Source organism: Gavia stellata, chromosome 2 (genome assembly GCF_030936135.1).
Source record: "Gavia stellata isolate bGavSte3 chromosome 2, bGavSte3.hap2, whole genome shotgun sequence".
In the NCBI taxonomy this organism is placed as follows: domain Eukaryota; kingdom Metazoa; phylum Chordata; class Aves; order Gaviiformes; family Gaviidae; genus Gavia; species Gavia stellata.
The window spans coordinates 15229028-15250199 of NC_082595.1; the positions used below are offsets into that span (position 1 = coordinate 15229028).

At 37.1% G+C, this 21172-nt stretch overlaps 1 protein-coding gene across 1 annotated transcript in view; it reads right to left on the reverse strand.

Annotated features, from left to right (window-relative positions):
* Positions 1–21172, reverse strand: part of SRBD1 (S1 RNA binding domain 1) — a 131994-nt gene that overhangs the window by 63501 nt on the left and 47321 nt on the right. The window contains exon 16 of the mRNA XM_059832486.1: positions 4552–4643. Coding sequence (XP_059688469.1) covers positions 4552–4643 — 92 coding nt within the window. The remainder of the gene's footprint in view (positions 1–4551; positions 4644–21172) is intronic.

Below are 21172 nucleotides of genomic sequence, written 5' to 3' on the forward strand. Positions count from 1 at the left end.
GGCATCCAGGAAGTATATAAATTCCATATTTCTGTGTGTCAATCCTTAAACACAAGTCATACATGCTTACATTTCCTATATATTTCACCTGTCCCTCCACAGTCTTCCCATTTTGTCTAGCCAAACTTGTTCAAGCCAACAAGCATTCACAACAAGAAGGAACTGTAGAAGTGGAAAAGCACTATCTGAGAGAAAAACAGAAAGCGCGGCAGTGTCTGTGCACTGACACCTGCACAGACTCATTTTATTTCTCATCCCAGAAGCCTCATTTTCATTAGGCATACAGGTTCTGCACAACAAAATAAACTCTTGGGCAAAACTATATAGGACAGGATGGAGGTAAAACAAAGAAGATACCAACCTCTGGAAAACCATTTAATTACAGGGTTCAGAGGCCCAGTGGCAGCAACCAAAACCAGGCTGACATTGATTGTCACAGAGTCCATCCATTTGAGGGAGGAATGCTTGTCAGCAGTGAGTTTAGCTTTTTTTCTTTTACTCATGCAAAGAATACCACATCAAGACAGTTTTCTCAACCGCTCTGATAATGAAAGACAACTAATGGCAAGGAGAATTACTGGTAAACTTGCAAGGCAAAGTAACTGTTCACTGAGCACGGTATTTACAACTACTTCAAAGGGAAACTTGCATCCAGGCCTTCCATTAAAAAAGGCACAAGCAAATCTCAACCTCAGAGACCTAGAGTAGTCCAGAAGATCTTATGGACAAGTTACAGTGGAAAAACTCCTACCTGAAGTTGCCATAAATAAAAATTAACTAAAGGTTAAATATGAAGTGTTACACTGATGGTAGCTCAGGAAAAAAAATAAATAAGAAAAAAAAAAACAACAAAAGAACAGGACAGCCAAGTAAATATGGATTTGACAACGTCAAGAATACTCCATCAAATTAAACATTTGACTTCTTCTCTAAGAGGGTGGCCAGAGGACACATGCCAGGGCAGAAACAGAAATGCAGTCACCCACCCAGCCTCGCAGCTCCCTCACTGCCGTTCCACAAACTCTAGAGCAGACAGTCACAAGGCCTTGAGAGGGCACACGTTAATAAGCTTCACAAAGGTGATCAACATTTCCAGCTTGCTAAGCACTCTTTTTATGGTGTCCATCTCCCCGACAAAAATTCCCACCCCAAATCTTCGGCCTGTCCTTAGGCACAGCTTTCAGGAAGGAGAATTCAAGGAAGCCTTGCATTCCCTTCTCCGTCAGGCTGCAACCCTGTTGCAAGTTCATCCAAAACCCCCCATTACTGAACTCCAGTGCTTGTTCTCTAGGCAGAACCCTCCTAATCTGCTGCAGCTGAACTTCCTCAGCCTATTAAGTAGGAAATCCTTTTATTGCTCTGGCCTATAAGCCTCTTATCTACTAATTCCGTGAGGCTGAGAAATAGCTGTTTTGCTCATTAATCCTACAATGACTGTCAGAAGGGGATATATACCTTCTCACTCTACTCAAACACAAGTAACTAGGTTTCATCAAGTTCTTTACTATCTACTTAGTAGAGTCCCAGTCTGCAAGATTTTCTAGGAATTGCAGTAGCAGTGCAGAAGCTTCTGCACTTTCATAAAATATTCAGATTTGGTGCTATAAAAATTTTAAAGTACCTGGTTCAATGTAAAGAATTGATATTAGGAGCTGATATTGCCTAGTGCCAGAAAGAAGGTAGCCATCTCTGGAGGACAGTTCTAAAACTGGAGAGACCCTGTTCCATTCTCTGCACTGTAAATACCAGCAAATTGTTTAAGAAATGAGCATTTTTTTTTTTCCAAGCAGGTGCAATTTTGACTAAAAGTGCTGTATGGATGACTATAAAGACTTTCCACTACAGTTTATACATACACCATAATGAGACCTTTCTCAATCTTTTGTTACAAACCCATGTTATCTATGGCCTTCAAAGACAGTTCAAAAAGAAAAAAAAATGAACCAGTTGAGTTCTTGGCTTAACTCATAACTTTAATTAGCACTCCCAAGAAATGCTAAAGGTTGCTGGTTTTCCCCATATATGCAACACTCAGCGCCAAGGAGAAATTAGTAAGATAATATTTTTATCAGGATTGATGTCTTCTATTTCCCTGTATAAAGTGAAAACTTACTACAAATAATTGCTAAACAGCACTGCAAATATGACAGTGATCATATCACAAGATGTGAAAGTAAGTTCTCATATAACATGCATTATTTAATATTTTACATTTACGTACCTGATGGACAAACTTAGCCCTACTTGTGTAATTCAAAAAACCCAAATCCCTTCTATAAAGTTTGTGTTGAGACAAATGTTAAAGTGGCAAACTGCATTAAGATCACAGATATCTCACGTCAGTTGTACCTTTTATTTTAACTATAAATGTCACACTTCATCATGCAGCTGTCAGCTTCCTTTAATGTACTAAATGCTATCATGTAAGCATGGAACCTGACATGATGTAACACAACAATTAAAATAAAAAGCAAGTCAGCTTTGACACCATGTCACTTTTCTGTTTGCTGCAAATTAAAGGAAAATCAAAAGTACAGAAGTAAAAGCCAGTCAAGAAAAAAGTTTGCAAAAAATCCCAAACAACATTAGAGGGAAACATTAACTGATATGTCACATTTTTACATTCAGCTTTAAAAACATGTTCACAGCTTTAGCACAGCTAATTACAAATTGACACCAAAAGACGTCAAGAAGAAAGTCTAAAACTTCTAGAAAGACTCTATTGTAATAAATATACTTCTAGCTGTCAGTTCCATAACAGCTAACATCCATGGAACTAAGCAATTATTTTTCACTTTCCATCCTACCCTTTTTCAATTTCTATCCTACCCTTTTTCAATTTCTATCTACTCTGTGGTACTGCTGCAGCACATTAAAATTGCTGATGCTTTTCAAACCAGATGCAACAGCACTTATGTCTGAAGCAATTTCTAGTAATAATGGAGAAATTATGAACTCTAGATAATTATACTGAAATTGGTCATGTATTACAAATTTGATTTTCATTTTTTGTATTTGATGCACAACACTAAAAAGTGTCTGAAATGTTCAAAAATTAAATTGGGAAAAAAGGAAAATAATTTACAACTGGAAAAGTATATTGTGATTTATTAGATTTCCTCCTTTTCAGTGTTTTTTCTGTTCATTTACATGAACTCTAAACCCATATTTAATATATCAGCAACATAAAAAGCTTTGGCCCAAGGGAAAGTTGGTGGCATCTGTCATAAATACAGAAATATCACATGCCTAATATTCACTCTGAGTATACCATGATGCATTCAAGAATCTGTGGCCCAAGGAAGAAATAATCACAACTGAGTTCGTTTGCAGGCAGGAAGCAGAGTCAAGCAACAAGAATCTAGAGGCCTGTCCTGCAAAGGGAAGGGCCGATACAGACATTTAAAGACAATTCCTTTAAAAACATTCACTTGAAACATTGGGTTAACACAAAATCCTTTTTATCCTTTGAGGAAATAAGAGAAAAGCGGCACATGTGGAATCCTAGAAAGTTTACCCCCAAATACCCCATAACTACACAACTGTTTTCTGTTGATCTACTTCTACACCTTCCTGAGGACTTCCAGGACAGTAACCTGCTGAAGTAACAATAAAATTAAGCACAGTAGCATTTGGCTAGAAAAGATTTATACATGACTGTTACTGCATTTTCAAATGTGCTTTATTTGATTGAGTACAACAGCAAAGTGCAGGAAAACCAAGAAAATAAAAAACTGGGGTAGATAAAAACAAGAAGACACAAAACCAAAAATACACAAATGAAGTAATCCAAAATAATCTTAGATCTGCCCTTACAGCTGTCTCTCAATAAACCAAATCCATGAGTAAAATTCGTATACCAACAAAGATGCTAGGAATTTGATCTTTAAAGACTACCCTTTCACCAAACACTGAAAATTGTAACAGTGACAACACTTGTATATTTCTAAGAACTTATACTTCAGGGACATTGATGCTGAATTAGATAATTTTTTTTTAAAATGAGAACTAAGCAGTATTTCTTGAGGACTATATTCAGCTACATGAAGACTTCAAAGTGATCACAGTGAAGGCAAGGGAAGTGCCATCATCATCCTTCAGAACAAATGCACACCTTTAAATTATCTGTTCTCTTCTTACAGTTTTCCTAGCCCTTAAAATGCTTTATTATTGTTCCAAACATTTGTGCACATACAAAGGAAAAGAGAAGAGAGATCTAGCTCTTATGGGCACGAACACGTCCAACTGTGAAAGTTTATACAATTCATTGGTTATATTAATCCCCATAAATTCTCCTGTACCAGCCTATTGAAGGAACATGTCCACAAGGTCCTTTACATTACAGGCCTTAGTAGAAGATGATGTCATTTACATACCTAGGGCTTCAAATGTGAAATTATGGAAGAAGTAAAGTTTAGAAACAAAACACCCAAAACTTTCACTTTTTATACTTTTGACTATTACTATACTTAGCATTATTAATAATACAGTCTGAGAACTGAGAATTGAGCTCCATGTTGAAGTGGTGATAAAATGAAATACACTTCATACCTGCACTTCTTAGGTTCGGGTCTAGGTCTGGCATTTCCTTGGATGCTTCTGGACTGACGCTGTAGATAGATGCTCCTGCTTCACTGACAATGCTGAAAAATAAATGGCAAATAATCAAAACCCCACACAACTGAACAACATAACTGAAAGACTTAACAAGTGACTTAAATGAATATTTGGGTTTTTTTTTTTAAAGCCTCATGTTTTAAAAATATTTTGAATCAACTGAACACTTACAAAAGTAAGACAAGGAAAGATCTCCATTTAAGTCAAAACACCCTTCCCTGACCTGCAACATCCATTCTTTTTCAATTCTGGCCCTATTATAAGTACACACTGTGAGTAATATCAGCCCCTGTAGTAATCTTACAACGGAGAAAATGAACACAAGAAACAAGTGTTACCAGAAGTAAACAGGCAAACCAGCTTCCATAAATATAACAAAAACCTACCTGACAATTTCATCAAAACCACCTAGATTCTAAAGGCTAGCACCAATTCAACTATTACATGAACCCAAGTCATGAGTGCGCACACACAGTCTAAAGCTAACTGTCTAAAATACTCAGAAAAAACCCAGCTTGCTACAGACTGAGCCACAGAGCTGCAGCTCGTTTCTCAGCAGCATTTAATACTGTCTTCTCCCCGCTCTCAGTGCCATCCCCAAAGAAAAACACAGACTGCATGTCTTCAGTAACTTAAAGTACAGTTCATGTATCTACCACACACCTCAAACTCATCCAGTAATGACAATAAACTCACAAATTCAAAATCACAACACATAATTTAAAAACCCTTGAGTGCTCTAGTTCCACTCAAGAGAAAACGGCAATCAAGTATTCACAGTGTAAGTTTATTTTCAGTAGTGAAATTTTGACACCACTGAATCAACTCTATATTTCTTCAAATAACTTCAACAGAACTTGAATTTCAGGCTGATAATTAAGGCATCGTACTTATACTACCAGTTTTAGAACTATTTTTACTTTTACTATTCCACTCTTAGAATAACCTTATCTTCGCCATAAGGAGGGAAACCACAATCCTTAAAAACCAGACCTTTCAATAAAAATCATAACTTTGTTTTATATTGTTTTAAAATTAAACTATAAATTTTCCTTTTAAGAACATTTAGTAGGTCAAATTTTTAAATAAAGAAACTGATACCTAGAAGCACCTCCCTTTAGAAAAAGCTGGAGAATAGCTCAAGGGATAAAACACATTCCCATTCAGTGTTCCAGGCATGTTAACAGTAAACAGTGTAAAAAGCAGATCTAAAAGGTAGGAATTTCTTACTGTTGTTTTTACAGATTCCGCTCCCCCCCCCATCAAAACTGGAATTTGTTAGAGTGCTGTACACACAAGTCAGATTTTATAGTTACTCAAAACTCAAAAGAACATTTCAATATTACAGGCAGACTGGATCTTTCAATAAATACAGAGAATAAAATCCTGTTCTCTTTTGTATTACGATAACTCCAGACCCATTCAAACAACTGGTTTAATGGAGCAAAAAATTGCTCAGACCAGCTGAACAAGGCAAATGAAAATGAAACTGTTTACATGATCTTTTTAAAAGATTCATTATTACGGGCATTCCTTCACTGTAAGTGACATTCAGAAAACAGTCCCATAGCAGAGTTCAGAAATATGGTCATATCACAAAAACCTAACTGCTGAAAAACGAAGCTGTTGACAGAGCCTCAAACTAATTTTTCTGATGAACGGTTAGTTTAAAGAACAATGCAGCAGAATGTATTTCTTAACCTGTTCACACCTTATAAAGGCAGCATCTGGCAAGTGCTCCCTTTTTGGAAATTGCTTCCAAAAAACCACACACATTACCACATACTTCTAACAGCTTTTAACTAACTGCTCTTCAATCTCTTCGTATTCTAACAGATCCAAAAGTTAACCTCTCGTGCTGTTTCTAAATTTAATACATTGATATTACACTTTGATAAAAAATTTTTTTCAAAATTAGTGGTTTGCACACATTTTTACAGTGCTGTATATAAACTCTATTAATGCATGCAGCTTATTGCTTGATCCCTCTCAGTATTTTGTGCAGTGAAAAAACAACGTGGCATGGATGGGAATTTTAACACACTTGACATTTTATTGATTCTCATTAATGCTGCAGTGACAATTTTCAGAAGTGAGAGGAATGGAATGCAATAATACTATCATTCTATGGTAGCAAGTGACTCATGCCAGATTTTAAGGTAGGTAGTACAAAACCTCCTTGCTAAAATGAGTAAAGAAAATTAAACTCAGGATGGGAGAAAGAAACACTTGAAAAGAGCACATTTCCTTTCCTCAAGTGCAAGAACATTTATACACTGGGGGAAGGAGGAGGGAGGGAAGCCAAGTAAGAATTTATCTCAAGCAGGAAAACAAGATATAAAAAGCACTTTCAGAAGCAGCATACACTGGATATTTGACATCCACTCTGAGATGGTTTTGTATATGCATGCAGTTATTCTATGAAGTATTTGGTGTAGCAGACTTAGAAAAGGGGGGGAAGAATTTCTTCTCACACAGAACTCCATACTGCTGCACCTAAGACAGTAAAACCTAGACGGTATATAAATTTGTTACCCAGAGTAAATGCATAGGGCCACAAACTCCAAAGAAACCATCCTCTGGTTTGTTCAACCATAGTCAACCAAGATTTTACAGGCCTATTAGTGGCTGTCATGTGGTTTTATTTAGTTTGTTTTTAGCTACAGTGAGGTGGTTACTAACGTGACACCGGCACATACAATGCTAAAACATTTAGCTTGGTCACAATACTAAGATTACAAGCAAAATAGGTTTGGGGATTTTTGTTTGCAGTTGTTCTGGATTTTGCTTTTTGACTAGACAAGCAACAGTCACTTAGGTTTAGAGACATTTTGTGTTGTTTTGGGGTTTTTTGTGGTTTTCTTTTTAATTCTAATACTCTTTAAAAAGGTGATGCTATATAAGATAATTTACGCTAATTTAATGTTGTAAAACACTCTGCATCATGCTTTCAAAGAATACACATATTTTATGTCAGGGCACATTAAGACAAAACCAAACCTGCTCAAATCAGTAGGCCATAGAAATTTACTCCAAACTACTGTGGTCCACACTGTTCTCTAACCTCCCCCCTCCCTTTTTTTTTTTTTCCCCAAGTATACAATTTTCAAGTGTCAAAAGAACGCCCTTGTAAGAGTTGGTAAAAACTGTATCTAAAAATCTGTAGATGTTCAGAACTAGAATTTGAACATTATTAAAAAGTTATTTTGTTATTTAAAGTCAAAATGTAGTAGGTAAATAAGCAAGCGGTCATGATGTGATATGCTTATAATACATGAATGGACAAGTTTCATAAACTGGTCTCTGAATGAACAAAAAAGCAGGTAAAATATCTGGGACTATGCCTCCGTACTGCCTGCTTCCTACATTATCCATCCTACCGATAAGGGTTTTTTCTCTTCATCATCTATATCCAACTTTTTGAAATTAAAAGTGCCCAAACCGCAAAGCTGCTACATAATATTTCAGTTTACTCTTTTTAATCGTACAAACAGGCTTGTTGCATAGAAATTAAGTTTTCGTATACTGCACCGGTCTCACTCACATTTAAGACACGTTTTGAGTAGTTAGACCAACATTAACTATATTCCACTACCACCACCTGGTGGTCCCTCAGCTTTATGCTACAGACCATGCCTGCTGTATTCCAAATACTGTGAGGAGCCTTTTAACATTTACTACATCAAGTTATTTTCTTACTCAGCTTCAATAAGCATTATATATTTGGTATGAAAACATAATCTGAAGACCTGTTCAAAACATTCAGATCTTCAATCTCTTAATTTTTACAGGAAAAAAGCCTTTCTTGTAAAAGGTAAAAAAAAATAATCTAAGCTTACAATTTTTTTTTTTTAAATTCAAAGTTATTAAATACCTACAAAAATGCGTAATGGTAAAGATTACATGTAACAAACTAGAGCTACCAACAGTTTAACTATATTAAAACTTCATGTACATGCACGTAATGGCACATTTTTGAAAACTTATAAGGTTCTTTAGGTAGTAAGTTTTCACTGGAAACCTTTTCAAAACTATGTGTAAAAATCTAAAGTAAGTATAATGAAAAAGATATATCAAGCTAGAGGCTTCTAGGGTTAAAGATGGATGCAGGTTCCTGACATTTTCATGAAGCTTACCAACGTTTCAGACTATTTTACTACATTGAAGTCATTTCCCCACAATCAAATGCAACACTGGATTAATAACCTACAGAGAGATAAAAAGTAACTTTATCCAACTTTACATAACTTACTGTTCCTATAATCTCCAAAACCCTGATTTACAACTTGAAGCCTTTAAAATAATGTTTTAAGAAACAATACCAGTATAAAGCGTTAATACTTGGAAGAAAATCGTGGTCATTCTAAAAGCAAAGGGTATGTCAAACTCCAAATGGGCTCAGATTTTCCTATTTGGTCATAAAATGATGATCTGCCAAAATATATCTCCCTTCCCAATCAAAATATAGTAATTGTGGTTAACTCCTCTAACCCAACTTTTTACGTATTAACTGATAAATATATTCTTCATAAGCTTGTGGCAACAAAAGCTAGAGGCAGAAGTACAGAAGGGTCAAAGGATTATTCAGTGTTACTTACTAAAATAATTGGCTTAAGAATTACCCAGGTCAGAAAAATAAAATAAAATGACAAAATATTTGCTAGAAAAGAATGTTACATTTAGAAGCTCAATTAGAATGCTACAAGCTTTAATTATGTTGATAGATTTAATGATTAAAAACAAAGGAGGAGCAGGGAAGACTTGATTAAGTACAGGCTCAAAAGAAGATGCAGCTATTTCATGAATGAAAAATCCTTTGAGCCTTACTGAAAACACAGAAGTCACAATTAACTCCAGAAGAGCATAAACCCCGAAATGGTTCAGAGCTACAGAAGTACTAGAGAAATAGGATGTCCGCGCCTGTTCCTATATGTCTCCCTAAATACCCATTGTTGGCGACTAATGAAAACCACCTAGGGGAGGTCAAAGAAGCTCTTCATACGAAACAGCTCTTTCCTCTCCTGTTAAGCAGGACAGTGCCCATGGCAGAAGTGACTTTGACAGCCCCTCCAACTCCTCCCCGCCATTACCAAAGGCAAGCTGCAGCATTCTTGCAGTCATGGGCAGAGTTACTTGCCATTCCCAGGGTCTCACGTTGGGGTACGTGAGCACTCCAGCCCCTACACGCTGTGCACAGCACAGTTCCTCCTGCTGGGGAGGGTGATGAATACAGCCGACTGGAGACCACAGTTCAGTGCAGGCTGAGCAAGACTCTGTGATTTATTCAGCCACACACGCTCTGCCATGGGAACAATAGGATACCAGGCTTGACAGAGCCTGGCTCTGACACAGCTAAGCCATTACTTTTTTTTTTTCTTATGAGGAACATATGTCATGGAAGTGCAAGATAAAAAAGTTCTGGTATATACTCAATAACATTCAAAGAACAAAAAGCCCAAAAAGATTTTTAAAAGCTTGTTCATTCTGACAGATAAGATTAAATTCAAAATCTGGCCTTTCCCCCACCTCCAATGAGCTCGCGGTATGGCAACGGAAGATGTTAGGATCATAAAAAAGATTATACTAGAAAGCCATCTTTATTCAACAGAATTAAGCCAAAACCCATACAATTAATCTGTGCTTTTAAATAATCTGAAGATTTAGCTTTAAATTTTAACAATATATAGAACTCAGGAGAAATTCCAGTATTAAATATATTTTTCCAATGCTAAAATATACTGTTAGAGAGGAAAGGAATTTTCTTTGAATTTCCGCTGCTTCACTCAAAATTTTTGGTCACTACATACCACACAAGTTTTGCTTATGTGAAAGTCTACCTTTCAAAATCAGTCACATTAGACAAGAGATGTTAGTCTCCTTTTGCAAAAATGCTACAGAAAAGCTCATAGTGACACCATTCAATTAGATGGGGGGGAAAAGAGGGGAAACAAGTTTTAAAGAACAGTTCCTGCTCAGAAGCTCCCGAGCACATAAGTTAAGACCACAGTGTCTTCAGACAGCACATCAAATGATACGCAGTGATACAGACCTCGCATTGTTGCTCAGCCACATTCTGTAAGTTTCCATCAAAAATATTATCAGGTGAAATTCTGCTTACAACCAGTGTTTTGAATTGACAACAATAAAGTCTGTAAATGTTTCTACCCATGTATGAATGAGTTTGCTTGGTATTTCATGAAGTTTACCAGAAATTACAGTATACAAATAAGAAAGCAATCTTGTCCTGACCAACTCAATCTACTTTTTAAAGTAAAAATTATTAAACTGTTTCAAACCAGGAACTCTGTCATGCAGCAAATTACAACACAGAACAACAGTACGTCTGAGTCACAAACCCTACTTTTGAAATAGCTTGCTGACCCTACAGCAGGGACAATAAATAAGCACCTTATAAAGCAGCTTCTGAGATGACACAATTTCAAGGCAACCATCCTTGCATTAAGGATCATTTCTCTCCTGTTCAGACACAAATGATATTTAGTGCCAGTCAAGCTGATGGCTTTCCTGGTAGACAGCGTAGATCTTTGGAATCTACTGAAAAGAAAAGAATTAGGCCTGTTTCTAGCAGTGTTTAGCAAGATAATCTAATCACAGTTTGTGTCATTGCTTCAAATCATTATTGTTCTAATACTTAATGTTATTTTAATATAAGTCACCATTCCTTGATTTTCTGTTTTTCCAGTATGCTTATGCAGAGCTAAACTTCACTACAGAACTGAAGTACACACTTTCAGATGAAGGACAATATGCAAAATAAAAATCTAATGATTTGAAATAGTAAATTATAGTCTTTCAACATCAGAAAATGCACAAATTCCTCAATGTCTATTTTATAAGAAATTAAAAGGAAAACAAGAATTCAAAGCCAGTTTAACTAAAAAGGCCTGCATCCAAATATCAGAAGAAATGTATGACAAAGACTGAAAAATTAGTAAGTATATTAAAAAAAGCAATTATTGAAATAGTTGTCTTCAAGTATTACCCACTCCCCTGCAAGCTGGGAAATATTAGGGCTAACAAAGCCCAACATTTTCGACTTTCCCTGCTTTGGAGTGCAAAAGAGGGCTGTGTGTGATTTTGCGTTCTAAGAGTGTTTTGCCTGTAATCAAACATAATAAAAGGATACTTCAAACATAAGGACAATTATGTTCTGAGCCATGCAACCTGATTGCCTATTTGTTAGCACAAAACAGGTTTCAACAATATGGGATGAGCAATTGTAGCATAGGATCTAAAAAGCTTTTCCTTTAAAAAAAGTTACTACTTTGGAAAACGCAGCCCAGTTCTAACAACTTCCAGATTTGGATGAATGCAGAAAATGTACCCCACATAAAATATTTCACTGATTACAGAATCAGAAGAGTTCAAAATTTTCTGACTTCAATTCCTCAACTACCGTCGTTCCCCTCCCCAAAGAAAAGTGGTGTGAAATTTCCTGCCATTAAAACACTAAGACAGTTGCTTCTTGCAGCAGAATGGAATAGGTTTGAGAATTATTGCAAGATATAATGATGAGTTACCATGCTTTATTTTCTTCTGTATTAGATATAACTCTATGAACCCCTAAATCAAAAACCACTTACCCTACTACATTAATAAAACTAACTGTATAGCTATGGCCTAGAATCCTTTATTCATCTGTGTACGAACCATGTCCTCAGCACATCCCTGCAAAGGGAAGAATGATCAGATATCTGTCTTCATCTTGTCTGAAAACGATGACATTTTTCAGTAAGAAAAGGGTCCAAATGGCAGGTGTCAAAGAGCTTTAGCTTCACATATGGTGCTAGGAGGCAGAAAAAACAACAGTAGCGTGTGGCCATGTCAGAGCTGCACAGAAGCTGCCGTACAAGTGCATATCTGAAAAGAGCAAACCTCATAGCCTGTTAAATCAATCTAGTGCCAGATGCTGTTATCAGAACAAAACTGGTGCTGCAGATTCATCCCCAGAAGAAATACACGTCCCATGTCTGCAGTGAAAAGTGAAAGACCTAGGGTGGCATGTCTCAAGACTGAAGGTGACAGTCACCTGTGACTGCCCCAACCGCTTTCATTGACAGTTTCAGAAAACAGGTCCTGTCATTGCTCATAAAGCAGCTGGAGTTGAAGCTCCTTTCTGCTCTTGCAGAGAGCTTTAAAATCTGAAGTCCAGGTCCAAAATCTACTTCCAAGTTAACCATCCAACTAAAAAGCAGTTTAGTCATGTATTTTTACTTTAAACACTGTAGTATAGTAGCAACTTGCTTTTCTCCCTGTTGCAACAGCATCTTGAAGAGAAATCATGGCAACACAGATAGCATTATAGAATACAGTATCCTTAGTGTATATAAGAGGACAAGTTTAACGAAAAGGCACAATTTATGTGATTAGAATTACTTTAATGCTACCCTATTTCTAAGCAGAATTAACGATAATTACACATACTCAAATGTTAAAAAGTTACCTATCTATAGCCAATTAATATTAACATCAGAACAAAGGAAAGACAGTAAAAAAGGCTTCAGTCCTGATATAGGCAATGAAAATCCTAGAGTCTACTTTTAAAAATAAAATAGGCATGAAAATGGGTATCATCAAGACCACTCCTGCCAACACTCACGCAGTTTTACACGACTAAATGATCCCAACGACCTCAAAAGAACAAATGGTATATACAATAGAGAAAAATACAGCTAAGCACTAACAAGATTTTACCTAACCTCTTTTTACCCTCTGGGAGAGGGGCACAAGGAGACAAAACTGATATTGGCAGTCATGCTTCAAAAAGAAGAGAAACATTAGGTGATGTTAAACACTCACATTTCATATATTCATAGACTCTTGAAATGACATTGCCTAGATGCATACTTTAAAAACATGGCACAGCCCAAAAAGATGATGCTGCTGCTCCCCGAAAAGCCCAGCAAAACTGTTCCACACTGAAGAACTCAATAAGCAGCCTTACTTTGCCCCTGCCCCTCCCAGTTCTCAAAAGCTTGGCAAAGCCAACAAGACCAACATAACACCATGAAACACAGCAGACCAAAGGAAGATGCAAGTCTCAGAGCAGAAGGCCATCACCAACGCTGTCCGGCCAGCAGCTCCTTCTCAGCTCAGCCAAGCAGAAACTCCTGCAGTAGCTCATGGGGAAAGCTGGTGTTTCATTCAGCCCACCTCCAGCCAAGCAAGATCTTGCAAGAGGTAAGACCCATCCTGGCTGCTTTTAGAAACTGTAGAGGCAAAGGGTAAAACACTGGAACTTGGCAGTTCGTGTTCATGCACAGTTATTTAAGTTGGAGCATTTTAAAGTACCAAGAACTAAGGTTTTGGGAACAAATAAGACAAAAAAAAAAATTCCTGCCTATAAAGCAATACCATCTATATTTGGTGTTGTCACCATCAGTTTATAATTGGGGAAACTGATGTCTGCCTAAAGTCTGTCTAATTGTCAAACCAAACCATTTCCCTATTGCATACACTGTCCTACAAACACCACCATTATCCTGTGGGACACAGCACATTTAAGACACAGGTGATCCATTAAGGAGAGTCCATCAGGTTCTCCAGTGAATACAGACCCCTCAACCAGTTCATTTGTCAGCAAACTTCACAGAGCATCCATATTTAGTCAAACAAAAACTCTATCAAGAAGCGCCACACATGCTAACAGTCATTTTGAAATTATCTAGAAAGGCTACAAGAATACGCTATTCAGTTGCTATAATTGCTCTCAGGAATCATTTTTATCTGGTAAAAGGGGCAACACGGATGCAGCAACTGTTGTGGCTAAAACACAGTTAGTTGTGCCAGACCAATGGTTGGAGCTTAGGGTCACATTAACTCTCATGGAGACTTTGTCCCTAGAGTGGAACATAACTGGACAAGACCACAACATATGGAGCAAAATGCCTCTTGGAAAACAGCACCTCCAGCAACTGTCACTTTCTTTAATACTCACTCCAGGCAGTTGGGTGGCAGCCCAGCCAGCGCTGCCGCGCAGCCTCCACAGCCTGATTCATTCAAAATTCTGACCTGTAGCTTTGGCTTGAGTCAGGCTTTATTCTATTTTTTCCCCCCCTCCTTTCCTACAGTATCATCACTGATCTTGGTACTTGATCTCTCCTTAGCAAGCTACCCTCTCCCCAGCACAGATCCATGGGGGAAGGCTGGAGTCAACTATACCCCTACGATTAGGGCTGAGCAATGCAATGCAGACTCTGCACGGTGTGAGGGAATCACTGATACCCTGCTGCTGCTCCTCCCTCTTCCCTCCCCATCCCTCTTAACATCTAGGCTGTATCTGACAACATCATATTAAATATTCTTAAGCTACAGACACTTCCTGGCACAGCTTGCTGAACTCTTAAGTACCCAGGTTTTCCACACAGAGAAACTCAAAATAAATTAAGCATTCTGGAATCAGAACGATTGCTGGCGGGAAAACTTCTTTGCGGTATTAAACACTAAGGAAAAGTGCGAGCACATCTTTCTAGCCATGTCATTTCTTCTTACTTTACTTTGATTTGGAATTCACCTAAAAAAAAAAAAAGCTGTCTGCTTTAGTTCACAGAAGACACATTCGCCTCCCATGTTTATTCTCCAGCTCAACATACTTGAGAAAAATGTTACGTAAAGTAAATGGTGCTTCATGCAGACCTGATCAAAATTATATGCTGCTATCTCTCAAAAATAATTTCTGCAAGCTTAATCATGACAGTGCTCTTACAATTTTTAAAGTCCTCACTTGTTTTTGTTTTCTTTCATTTTTTTAATACAGGAAAAAAACAGTTTGCTTTGACATTTTCCTATACTCTAGTTTATGACCATTCAAAGCTGACACTGATCAAAAAGTGTTGCATTCTGTCCGTCAAGGAAATTGTTTTTCTCCATTGGAAAAAAGGTTGTAAAACTGACGTACTAATTTAGTGTTTCCAGCAAAATCTATTCATCACCTATGAAGGAACTGTAGCATTATAGTATAAAAAACATTATAGCAGCATATAGCAACAGCGAAGTAAAAAACTAGGGAAGTTAAGAAAAAGATTAGGTTACTCATTCTTCAGAAAATGGTAACATTTTTCATGCAAAACAAACAAACAAAAAGAAAAAAACAAAAAAATCAAACAAAGCTTGCTTTACTTTAACAAGCATGTTTTAATAACTCAGTTACTTTTCTCAGACACAGATTTAAAGACAAGAAGACAACTCAAATGTCTGTAGAGCAACATAGGTAGATAGAGTGCTTTGTTATTAAATTACACATTTTTCTCTTTTTAGGCCTCTAGGGTTCTTCCATGTCTTCTCGGGTACTCCTCATTGTCATAGTTTTAAATATTATTATTTTACTGATATCATATGTAAACGCTGGGCATCTAGAGTAAGAAATGCTAATCTGAATCAAATATATCTCCAAATGAAAGTGACCTAAACATTAGGTGTATTGCTGTTTATCCTTCAAGTGTTTAAAACAGTGGATACCATCTCATTTTGGTTACAAACAGAATTATGTAACAACCTCAGTGGGGGAAAAAAAAAAAATAACCACCAAATCCCCACAAACTTGAAATGGATTAATGAATTGCATGTTTTTACAGAAAACAAGTTCCTTTAGTAATTCTGTGACCAAAAGGAGGGGAAAAAACTAACAAAAATAAATATCTGGAATTAGTGAAATAAAAGTTCAGTTAGGTAGTGCTATATTTGTTTTCCCCCTTTGCTTAAAAGGGAATAATTTTTCCCCTCAGGTTGTGACAGATCCACACTGGAGACTTTCCATGAGTAATATCACTAGAACTGGCATAAACATATGCTGAAAGACCACTTCATTTATAATATGTTTTCCTCCAGTTATAAACACTTAAGAAATTATTATTCTGGACTGAAATTTCTTATGCTTCATTTCTAACCAATTACTTTTAGACTCAGAAAAAAACCCCAACTATAAAATAGTCTCCTTTTTTTTTTTCCAGTTATCCAAATATGAAAGCGTAGGATAAGATGGCTTTCTAGTTTTTGAAGAGGTATCCTTATATCTAAATCATAAAAATGCTGCTAAATTATTTTAGGTCCTTTTTTTTTTACACCACAATTTTCAAAGTGATTCTCCAGTCACAGGTATGTTACACAGTACTTAGATACTCAATCACCTGCAATTCTAGCAATAAGATACCTTAAAATAGTGTAAAGGTTCATTAACATATTTATACATCTAATTACTTGTGAGTCCAACAACAAATACTTGGCAGAAAAAAAAATCTTGGAATATGCATCTTTTTAATCACATTAACCCTCTTTTTCACCCCCTATAATGGGAAAGTCTCTTAGAAACATATGAGGAGTTGTGGGTCACAGTTACATTATTTTAAACAAAGGCACTAAGAAAAGTAAAATGGTTGACATATCCTTTTCAAATACAACTTTGTTGTTTTCTCTAACTGATGACAAAGTTTGCACCTGGAAGTTCATAGTTAGTTTTTTCTTGGAAGGCAAAAAAATAATAATACATCAACAGCCCAACTTCTACCCAAAAGCAAATCCTTACAATGAACTACTGATGTCCTCCTTCCCCCATTCAAAGCTCTGTAGTCTCTCTCCATCTCAGATGTTACTTCAAAATGAGAGCAAGTTATTCCAAAGCTTTCCTGCCAATTCGTATCTGGGCAGCAAGAAAGGAAGGTATGCTGGAACTTGGTTGAAAAGTCTCCTGGGGAGCATTATACAGACAGTGCAGATGACCAGAACCTGCACCCGCTAATACTGGCACCCTATCATACGGGCAACGGGCATCAACTCCAACCCAGCTTCTCTGGATTGGTCATTTATGTCTGGATCCTGCAAGACAAGCTAGCAATGAAGAGTGAGGGTCTTGGAATGATTCTTTCAGGTTTTGAAAACTGTTGAATGTCAGGGAATCATGGCGGTTGAAAGGCACCTATGGAGATCAGCTAGTCTAACACACTTGCTCAAAGGAGGGTCAAGCAAAGCAAGTTGCTCAGGGCTGTGTCCAGTCAGGTTTCAAATATTTCCACGAGTGGAGACTCCAAGAACTACTACATATTAACAGGAACACTTGGATCCTCTGTGGCTGAGAACTGAGGTTTTGATACTATTAAACTAAGGTTCCTCATTTTTTTAATAGCAGTTTAAAAATTTAGCACCATGTATACATTTCAGAAAAGTATATATCCACCCCAGAACAGTGTCGGAGAAACAAATGGAGATTCAAAAACTCAACACTCTTTGTTTTCAAACAGTGCTGCACTGGGGGGGGGGGGGGGGGGGAGAAAAAACACTAAACAATCCCAGCTTCCTCAAACGCTACAAGTGAAATTGTTCAGAAATGAAATGAATGAAAATGTGTGCCCTGCTGATTCCTGCAGTAACAGAGCAGGCCCACTTAATTTTAAGTGTCTGATGTTAAACTGTTAAGACTATTCTTGCAGTTAATAACTAACAGCTGTTACTTAAAAAACAAAACAATTTGGAGATTAGGGCTACAGAAGAAGAGACAACACAATATTTAAGCAATAATTGTCCAGATGAGAACAAGAGTTCATCTGATAGACACTCCACGGCAGCACAGCAACAAAGAGCCTGGAGGCGCTCTGGCTGATGCAGACAACTCCTACAGGGCGTTATGGAGAACATATGCCAGGGCGGGGTGTGCAGCACCCTTTAATACAGCAGAGCATCTTCTGCCCTTGGGTGCATGCTCAGCTCTGCTGGCTAGCATGGAAGGTGGCAGAGCCAAGCCTTCTCCTCAACCTGCCCCTGGTAGACGGGCTAGTACTATCGCTGCTGTCAGTGCCTCCGCAGCCCTGAGCCAGAGCAGTGCAAAGCTGACATTTGCACAGTAACATCATCACATGCAACAACATGACTGAGATCGGCATGGGACCATTACAGGGCTTTTACTGGGCAGGTTGTTAGGAGGCTGAGAGCACTTATTATATCCACTGCAGAGAAGAGGTAACCAGCTCCTGCTCCACCAAAAGTGCCAGACAGAAAAGAACAAGGCACAAACATAAAATATTTCCCCCCAGAGAAAGGATAGGCTTCCATGTCTAAGCATAAATAAAAGTTCAATTAATTCAGATCCAAATTCTATTAAGGAAGTATAGATGTAGAATTCAATATTAAGGGTCTAACTGTCACTTTCCTGCACTTTTTTATTTTTGCTATTAATTTATGCAATTGTAGAAAGGAGAATATCATCCTAAAGAGCCATGTAAATACTTCTAAAATACAAATCTGAAAAGTATTTTCTAAAGTTAGCCAATTCTATTCAAGAAGCTGAAACATTTTCTTAGAAAATATAAATAAAACCTTAAAATTACTAATACCAAACACTGGCACATCCTGGACTTGGGTTTAACCAAACCCTGAGAACCAGAACAAATACATTTCACAAACTCCAAGTCTTAACTTCCTCTGAAGTTTATAAAGGCTCGCAACATCACCATCATCACGAGCACCGTGCGATTTATGCAATTTAATTATATCAGCTGTGGCACAGTAAAGAAGAAAACCCAAGCTTATATTTTGTCATTAAATCCAATGGAAACTAACTTACAAATGCTTTATAAATAAGAAGTAGACATGAACTTAAACCATAACCACATATTCCATTAAAATTTTGAAAGGAAACCTGTTTTAATCATTGAAAGCTTCAACTTGTACTGAGTGCAAAAACTGGTATTTCAGATGACACAAAGTCAATTTGCATAAAGCACCTCCCCCAAAGTTCACTTTTAAATTATAAATTTTAGTTTATTACAACCTACTATTAACCACAAATTAGCTTGTTTTCATAATGCTGGTATATAAGGTTGACCAAAAACTATTCAACTTTGCACTTTCTGCACTGCATATTAAATAAAATATATTTGCACAAACCATTATAATCAACATTTAATCTGCATCCTTACTTTATAAAAAGCTGGAAGAAATTCCCATAAAACTGAAGAGAATCTGCTCTGAATTAGATGCCACCAGTTTTTCATTCTTACTTAGCACCAGAACGACCCTTTATTCAAAAATCCTGTCTCAATCCAAAAACATTACTCCTGCTAATGTCAGAAGTCCAGTAACCTACAACCTACTGTAACCGCTTTATCAAAGAAGCCAGCGGAAGGAAAAATAATTTCCCCTAACTCGCTCTACTAATAATGAGCGGCAGCACAGCCTTTCCAGTGAGTGGTCTTCTCCAGAAACACCAAGAGGTCGTTAGGCAGTTTCCCTAAGGAGAAAGCTATGATGGAAGAGGTACCAAACAGCTGCGGACGGGCAGGCAGAAGAGCCAGCCAGGGCCTACAGGAGCAGAGGAAAACAAGAGGAAGAGAGAAGAGGACAGCCTTGAGCATTCCTTTAAAATGAATTAAGCATTCCTTTAAAAGTCTTTTTGCTGTTGTTAGCTAAAGAAATAGGATATATTAAAAAGATACTATATCACGATTTCAAAATTATTTCATTTTAAAACATTCAAATTGACAATGTCTCTTTCTATTTACTCTTATAGCAGAAGATTGGAGTTAACGTTTCCTTCAGCAGAGAGATAATCACTGAGAAGTAACACAGGAATATCCAGTTTGATTTACTTAAAAATGACAAACTTCTAGAAAATAACTTTAATAAAAAAAAAGACAAAGTAAGTTTGAGCTGTGATTTTACACTACGAGGAAAAATAGACCAGGAGCAAGTAATAAATGCATCACTGATTTTACTGAAAGCCCACTTCCAAAGTATATTTACAGTACAACATTGTAACACTGACAAGAGAATCACCCATGGAAGATGCATGTCTAAACTGTTTCCCTGAAACATTTATGTCAAATTCAAATGTCAAAATGTATTTTATCCAAATGTTAGTTCTAGTTCAACCCAATAAAAGAACTGAACAGGCAGTAGGCATGTTGCCTTCGCTGCCAAAGATGTTTAACAAAATATAAAAATTTATTAGGTTTGAGAGAGAAGTTTTATGTGAAAAGCCAATTTAATATCAGCAATAACTATAACTGCACGTAGATGGACATCTTCCCCCCCTCCCAGTTTTTTGTTTAGAAAGCTCCACAGACAACTGAGCTGTTTGAATAGTATTTGCTGTTACATAAAATAATCTGATACAATTAGAAACTGTGATGTTACCTGCAGTTGCAAACAGGATTAAAGTTAAAACATTATTTCTATGTGAGCAACAAATTTGCTTTCAGGCGTGTTGGGCGTTTGAAAGGAAAATAACTAATGCACAGAACTGCTAGACGGACACGATTACATTTACAACTGTACGTGAAGCCACCAAAGCAACACAGATCTCCCGAAATTGAAAAGGAACAGGAAAACCAGCACCACTCTCTCCTCTCTGCCCTTTCCCCTCCACTTGCTCCTTGTTCTTCAGTTGTTACTGCTAGGAGGGCCTGGTACTGAAGAAGGTGCTTCACATAGCTTGTGCTTTTTGCTGTCTCCATTCAGACGTACTCTTTCTCGACTCCGTATCACCCACCACAACAAATGGATCATTTCTCCTTCCCTCCACTTACCCATCATTGACAAAACCACT